This window comes from Alligator mississippiensis, chromosome 1 (assembly GCF_030867095.1).
Source record: "Alligator mississippiensis isolate rAllMis1 chromosome 1, rAllMis1, whole genome shotgun sequence".
In the NCBI taxonomy this organism is placed as follows: domain Eukaryota; kingdom Metazoa; phylum Chordata; order Crocodylia; family Alligatoridae; genus Alligator; species Alligator mississippiensis.
This window is the reverse complement of record NC_081824.1, coordinates 190,205,079-190,212,555: the sequence shown is the minus strand read 5'-3', so window position 1 is coordinate 190,212,555 and position 7,477 is coordinate 190,205,079. Positions and strand designations below refer to the sequence as shown.

The 7,477-nt window shown below is 39.0% G+C and overlaps 1 protein-coding gene across 6 annotated transcripts in view; it reads right to left on the bottom strand.

The window, feature by feature from the left end:
* Window positions 1–556: 556 nt before the first annotated feature.
* LPGAT1 (lysophosphatidylglycerol acyltransferase 1) overlaps window positions 557–7,477 on the bottom strand; it is a 123,889-nt gene continuing 116,968 nt past the window's right edge. For all 6 annotated transcript variants that reach the window (XM_059718067.1, XM_059718059.1, XM_006261519.4 and 3 more), the window contains one exon: window positions 557–5,270. In XM_059718067.1, coding sequence (XP_059574050.1) covers window positions 5,122–5,270 — 149 coding nt within the window. In that variant the 3' untranslated portion in view covers window positions 557–5,121. The remainder of the gene's footprint in view (window positions 5,271–7,477) is intronic.

Genomic DNA, 7,477 nt, shown 5'->3' with positions numbered 1-7,477 from the left:
CCATAAATAAAAAATGTACAAGATGGCAACAATCTTTTTAGGAAAACCCTGAATTCCCATCTTCATAGACCAGAGGCTGTCTTGTCCATGGCTTGCTTAGGGCCCAGAGCTGTTATTTTACATGCCCCAACTCCCATTAACTTGAACAGAGATGAGATGCAGAGATCTGCCTCTAGATGCTTTGAGCCAATTTCTGCTTTACTTTCAACAAATGTAATGGGAATTTTGGCAGAATAAGGGCCAGAAGTTGCTCTTCCCCTCACTACCCTCTTTTTAGTTCAAATTTAGCTTTCTGACACAGAAAGATGAGTCTCATGTTCTTCCTGAGAACTTTATGAGCAGCAACTACCTATACTTTTAATACTGAGAGACACTAACAATTTCCGTACTCACTAACTAAAAACAAAACTGCACTGTGAGCACAACCATGATTAAATTTTGCTACTTGGTGTTTTAAGGTAAGCACAGAAGACATTTAATACAACTTTGCCCTCCCCCAACAAACAAACAAACAAGCAAAATCATCTCACTAATTAAGAATTAGAAGCACATGAAATCTTGAAAAAAAATCAACTTTATTTTATCACATTAAAACAGAAAAACAAAATCGCCTATGAGTCTTAGAAGAGAAAAATCTCTTTTGGTGCCTATCTACATTTCTGAAAATTGGTCTTGGTTGCTGGAAGGATCCAGTTTAAAAAATAAAAAAATAAAAAGGAAGAAAGGAGTTCAGTAAAATAAATCCAAGTGTGACCAGACCTTTGCAAAATCACTAACAGTTTCTATGGGCTTCTGCATTAATTCTGACCATATACAAGAAAATGTGGAAATGCAGCAGGGAGTGGGGAAAATTCAGTGGCTAGAATAAACAGTATGGCATCAAGAAAGCTAAATTTCGTGTACAATCACCCTCCACATCAGTTTGTAATAACATTAAGGGAAATTAACTCACGTTGACACAACAGCTGTTCAATATATACTCATTTCATTACCCAGTGATAAAGAGTTGAACTGTAAAATGCATAGACTTTTTTCTTTTAGAGATTTTTTTTGTGTACCACAGCCATGTAGTCTAGTTTTACACAATAAAAATAAAAGCCATTCAAAACATTCATAAGGTATGCAGACCTTGCAACTAGAGTGGTTTTTTATTTTGCTGTTCCAATTGCTTTAAAAAAAAATAAATAAAAAATTCTCAAAAAAGCAATTTTGCAAAATACTGTATAATTTCTTTTATATGGCTCCATTATTTCCAAACAATACAGCGTCTTCAATTGTACATTTTTTTATTCCATTAAGATTGTATTACATTAGCACAAAGAAGGTCTGCCCAAGTTAAAAACAAACAAACAAAAACCATCCCCGAGATCAGTTTTGTGATTTGGAAATCCCAGATTTAAGTACCTTTGGTCCCAACACTTATGCCAAGGTAAAGTGGACCGGTTTAATCTCTGCCACACAGTGTTTGGTATTTTCGTCATCTTCTACAAACAGATATAAAGGTTCACAGCATTCTGTGACAACGACAGACCAAAATAAGAGAGAGAGAGAGAGGCACACATACAACTATGTCCACACTGTTCTGTGAAATAGCAGTGAATGGTGAACAGCACGATGTGTAGTCATATTTCAAGACTGAGTGAGATGCATCTTATTTTTTATAATTTATCTAAACAAGAGATTTATTTTTTTTTCCAGTGACCAAAATAGGTAAGAGTCTTGATTTTTAAATATGATTAACACGACAAGCTCACTTGCAGGACAAGTTGCGACTGAAATACATTGTAGAACAGTGGGTAAGTTGGAAGAGAAAGGACTGGCACAAAAGGAAGAAAGCAAAAACCAAGCATTTCCAGAATGTGTGAATGGGGCTAGCATACATCATTTAGTGGGATCAAAAGAGCAGCAACTCTTAACAGAGTTATATTGTTACAGGTTAAAGAACAGTTGGTGAACAATTGTAGAAGTTAACAGAACTGAAACGTGTTTTACATTACCCTGGCATACACCCAAGTTAATTTCTGCACTTTAAAGAAGTCCTTAGTTCTCTCCCATGTCCCCAATCTCTGTAATTACATTTTCCATGGTTGTCTTCACCCCGCATGTTTTTATTCATTCCTTCCCAATACTGCCCTTTGTGTCACCAAATTCAAAGTTGTATTAATTAGACAAGAACTTGGTGGGTGAATTTTATCATTACGTTCATTCAGATAATTTTCTACTGGATGCAATTTTCCCCTTAGAGAATACAATTTCAAGCAGAGGACCCCCCTTCCCCCCCCGGTGGCTTGTAGCAAAAATGCTAACTACAGCTATAAACCTGAACTAGCTGACACATAGGTAACTGAGTTGAAACTCATTTCTCCTACATGTATTTTATGTTTTTCCCTTATTAAAAAGATTTTTATCACTCTTTATTATTCTCCATTATAAACCAGCACTATGTTCATGACAAAAAAAAATCCGAGTTCCTAACATGGAAACTAGTTCCTTTCCATGATCACCTAAATTCGACTCTATGGAGACTTGATGACACACACTCTTCACATTTTCCAGTGCAAGTAGCAGAGAAGCAATCTAATGCAATTTAGTCTCCACATTGAAACTACAATCAGTGCTTTCATATAAAGGTTTTGCAGAATTAAAAAACAAACAAATTGAAAGACAAAAACAAAAACAAACAAACCCAAAGGTACCAGTAAGTCAAAGGGTCACTTTACCACATGATCACATATTGCTGTTATTTCATTAGGCAGCACATCAGTACTTATTACAGGCCATTGGAAACAATAGTGCAGTTGAAAAGCATATACCCTGGCATGTTTATTGGGTTTGTAAAGCAAATATTCTGATGCAGGCTTCTGTTGTGCAACAAAACCTCTCTTTTTTTATATCAGCCCTTCCCCTCCCAATTAAGAAACAATATAAACTGGAATGCCAAGTGGTTCCAATCATCCCACGTTAGGAAGAAAGGCATAGAAAACATTCTGCAGCTTGTTTCCAGAATCCAGTATACTCAAGTTTAGAACAGCTTGTTTGCACCCTTGTATCAGGGGATTGGTACTGGACTGCAACGCCTGCCTGCAATACAGCAGAGGAAACAATCTACACCCAAAGTAACAAACCTCACCAATTGGCAGAATCAACGGGTAAAGGAACATGTTCACAGCCCAAACTGGCCTCCCTTTGCGTACCTCACATTAAGATTAATTTTAATTTTACAATGGAATTCAGCTGTATTTTGTCAAGAAGATGGATTTAGAAATAGTTTCTTACATTAAACATCACGTGAAATAATAACACTGTCTTCTGCATTTCACCTGCAGTGGTATCATAACAGTCAATGAGGTATTTCAGTTGTTCTTTTATTAACCATCTTCTTATTAATATCCACACTGTGTTACCTTATGATGAAACCACTTTTTTGGCATATTTAATTAGGATACCTTTTCCATTAAACCAGGGAAAATTCGCATTATTTCATATTTTGGTATGCTTTTTCCCCCCAAAGGAAAATATTCAGATATCTTATATTTTTGTCTTGTATACTACTCAAACTGGTTCTTGTATGACAAGGGGGATCAAAGGGGAAACTATACTGCTAACTCAACATGGACAACTACAGTTGGCTTAGTTTGCGGTCAATAAAATTACAATCCAAAGACAATACACCATAGTTATACATAAAATTCTGGCTACATGGCCTATACTCAAACAGGAATTTAATTCTAGAAATAGATCTTTTCTACCTGTGTAATCAAATGAGGCCAATCTGCTGGAAATGAGAACCTACAGTACTGACTGCCTTTCAACAGCATTGTTAACCAGACATCTGAAAATTTGGTTTGAGTCCAGTTTGCCTCTGACTAATTAATTCTCCTTCCACTGAGGCTAATACTTTACAGCACAGGGGCAGGCTTAATATAGCCCTCTGTACAGTTATTGAGATCACATTCTGTCACAGTCCATTGAATATCTTCCTACAGCTTTACACAAGCCATCAGATCTCTTTTTAAGAAACTAGTTTCCTTCCATTTTTCCAAAGCAAAATATGAATCTGACTTGCATTGATTTGTTTACACTGTCCCACAAATGCATTTAGTACTGTTGCAACAAATGGGGGGAAAAGGCCTCCGTAAGCTATCAAAAAGTCACATTTGCCAGCTCGTGATATACAACAAATTGGAGCAGAGAGGAAAGACAGTGGGGAAGGGAGGACAGACTGAAAAGCCTCAGGGACACCAGCACACTTTCAGGAACAGGTAGCACTCTTTACGATTCCAGTCTGTTGCAGATAAAGCTCCCCCCCACCCCAGCTATATGTTTTTCCTTCACTGTATTTTAATCTTTAAAAGTGCATTTTGCAGAAAAGATACTTCTCAATGTATGAAACATTATAAACACAAAAGGGAAATAAATCAAGTGACCTGACATCGTCCCTACTAAGAAGGGATACAACTAGCGTACAGAAATCACATGTCTGATGGATAACCCAGGGCAGGGATGGGCTGATTTGTCAATGGTGAATTATTTTTAAACATATTACATACTGCTTTTCTGAGCACTGTTTTCTCCACCACAAACCTCTCTTGCATGCTTGCAGGAAGAGTGTGTCTAATACAACAATGGCTGATAGGAGAGCAGTTAAGTTATCATAACTAGCTCTGCAGACTACATGTGATTCCAGCTCAACTGTGATAAACTTTTGTGCCAATGAGGGATTCTCTACCACACACTTTGTCGTACAGACTACGGGAGAGAGAGAGAGTTGCTGAATTTTCTGCGTTTTAACTACAATGTCAAGTAATACCTGTGGTGACAGAGCTTCTTGTTGCAGACATTCCTCTATGTGGTTGTATGACTGCACCTCTTGTCCAAATGCCAAATTTGCTTAAGTGTGTCTAGGGATGTTCCCCCTCTTTAAAAATACAGAGTTCTTAAAATACATCATCAGGTCACTATATTACTGACTCTCACTTTAGTGGAGTTTAGAGTGTCTGTTGAGAGGGGTAAAAAGCCATCCAGTATTTTCCTTGACTCTTGAATATTCACATTTGCACGTCACGTGAAGCTCATTTGCCAGAGCCTGGATTCTCAGTGTCCTCAGGTCCCATTCAACTTCTAAAATAGGCAATGATAAAAATACCGAAGGATGCAGTACCACATACCACCTGACAAAAATGCAAGGGACTGAATGCCAACCAACCACAAGTTGTTGAGGGTCATCTCCCGGGAAACAGCTGTTTGACCCTGTAGGGGAGGAAATGCTCCTAGAAAAGGAAAGAAAAATCATTGTTAATCCTATTGCACTAGGACCTACAGTTTGAGTACATTCTTTTTAGCTATGTTGCCTATATGGATCGCGATAGGTATTAGGGCTGTACGAAGCTTTGGTCCCTTATTGGATTCGGTGGAGATTCAGCCCGATTCAGTGGCCAAATCTCTGAATCCAAATCAAATTAGAGGACTCTTTAATTTCTCCAAATCGATTCGAAGAGATTTGGACAGATTCAGTGATTCAGACGTAGATACAGCTTTAAATGTTTTTTCTACATACATCTAGGTAGCAGGGGCTCTGAATGGTGCAGAGCAGATGTAGCATCCCATACAAGCACGGGGGTTCCCCAGCGTGCTTGGCAGCAGACCTGGAACTGGATCAGAAGCACTTCCAGGTCCACCAGGGAGCACGTTAGGGGGCTCCCCTACACTCCCCTGGCTTGGGAACTGGTGCCTTCTGGGTTGGGGGGGCACCCAGGGTCCCCCTGTGGCCAATCGCCAGGCCAGGGGGGCCCCCCCAGCACACTCCCCAGTAGACCTGGTCTGATCCATTTCTGGGTTTGCTGCTGAGCATGCTGGAGAGCCCCCCACGCTGATGTGGGATGCTCCATCCGCCCCAGCACCGCAGCGATCATGAGCCATGCTGTTACCTCAAGGTACATAGAAAAAACTTTTAAAGCTGTGCCTGTGTCTGAATTGCTGATTCGCCGAATCAGCACTGAGTTGTCAGATTTGGATTCGGCCAAATCGAATCAGGGACAGTGATCCCAATCAACGGATCGAAGCACTGTCCCCGATTTGGGCCAAATCCAAATAGAATAGGGCCCCTTTTACACACCCCTAATGGGTATGTGTAATTGATATATTTGCCTGCTTTATATGGGTGATTTTTCAGAACGCTAATTATTTCCATTAGCACAGAAAAAAGTTAAATACATCTTCCAGACTGGGAGAAATAAGTTCTATTTCAATTGGCTGCAAACTTGAACGCAGGATATAAAACATTCAGATATTCCTTGCTTGGGTGCATTTAGCTCTTCCGTAGGTCTCGTATGGTTTACTGTTTACTATTGCGCATTTTGAATACGATTAATTTCTGTAACAGTATTAGATCCAGCAGAATGCATATGGATTCTGCATACCTGCTGTGCAAGGATTTTATACACACATTTCCCAAGGAGGATAGTTTCCAACTAACAGCCATAAAAATCACACCACCATATTAAAAGATTTCAGCAACTTCATGTTTTGCTGAATGTGTGAGCATTCATACACCGAAGAGCAGCAGTGCACATATACCCCTAACATTTCTCAAGGTCTCTCACAATACATTTCAATGCACTGCTTGGTTATGTGTTAGGCTCTTTAATCAGACAGACCGACCAACACTACAATTTGTTGTCCAATGAATGTTCTCTGAACGTTCAATTTTGAAGGGCTGTTTGTTATAGCAAGGAATGACTGATGTGATAAAACTTCATCTTCCCCAATTTAACCTCCTCCAGGATTTACTAACTTACATTAGTAATCAGTTTAAATCATGTTGGCAAAAACAGAAAGTGTTCCTTGAATGAGTGACTGCAAAGGAAGCATTCTGGTCCTCCAAATCCAGAACTGATGGGGCATTAAGAATCCAGGACAGAAAACAGTCCCAATTACTGGGTAAGAAATGTATTTTATTAGGATCCATTTATGTAGACCTCTTCTGTATTTGTTAGCCTGACATCAGAATACAATATCATGGGAGTCAAGTGCCAAAACAGGGAAGCAAGCCCCTAAATACGTTTGGGGATCGGGGCCTCCAACTTTTTTTTTTTTTTTTATTAATCATCAAACACCAGGGAAAAAAGTCATTGGACTCTGCTTTAGAGAAAACCACAATGCTAAACAATGGAAATGCTGCAAGTGTTCATAATTACTGAAGTACCCTTACAATGAAGCCCAGAGCTTTGAGTTTTAAGTGACACATTTCAGCTCTATATGTAGAGCATATATAACTTTTTTTCTCTACCTACAGGGTGAGATTATTACTATACTCTAAGAAGTCCCACTGTGTAAAGTCTGTAAAACCTAATCGTCAAAAGGAGAGGAAACAAGCAGTAACAGCCTCATTTCGCTCTACACTTGTCATTTCTATTCTCTCCCTCCCATTTAAAAAAATATTGCTTGCTGGGATAACTTCAAGGAATATGCAGCTCCT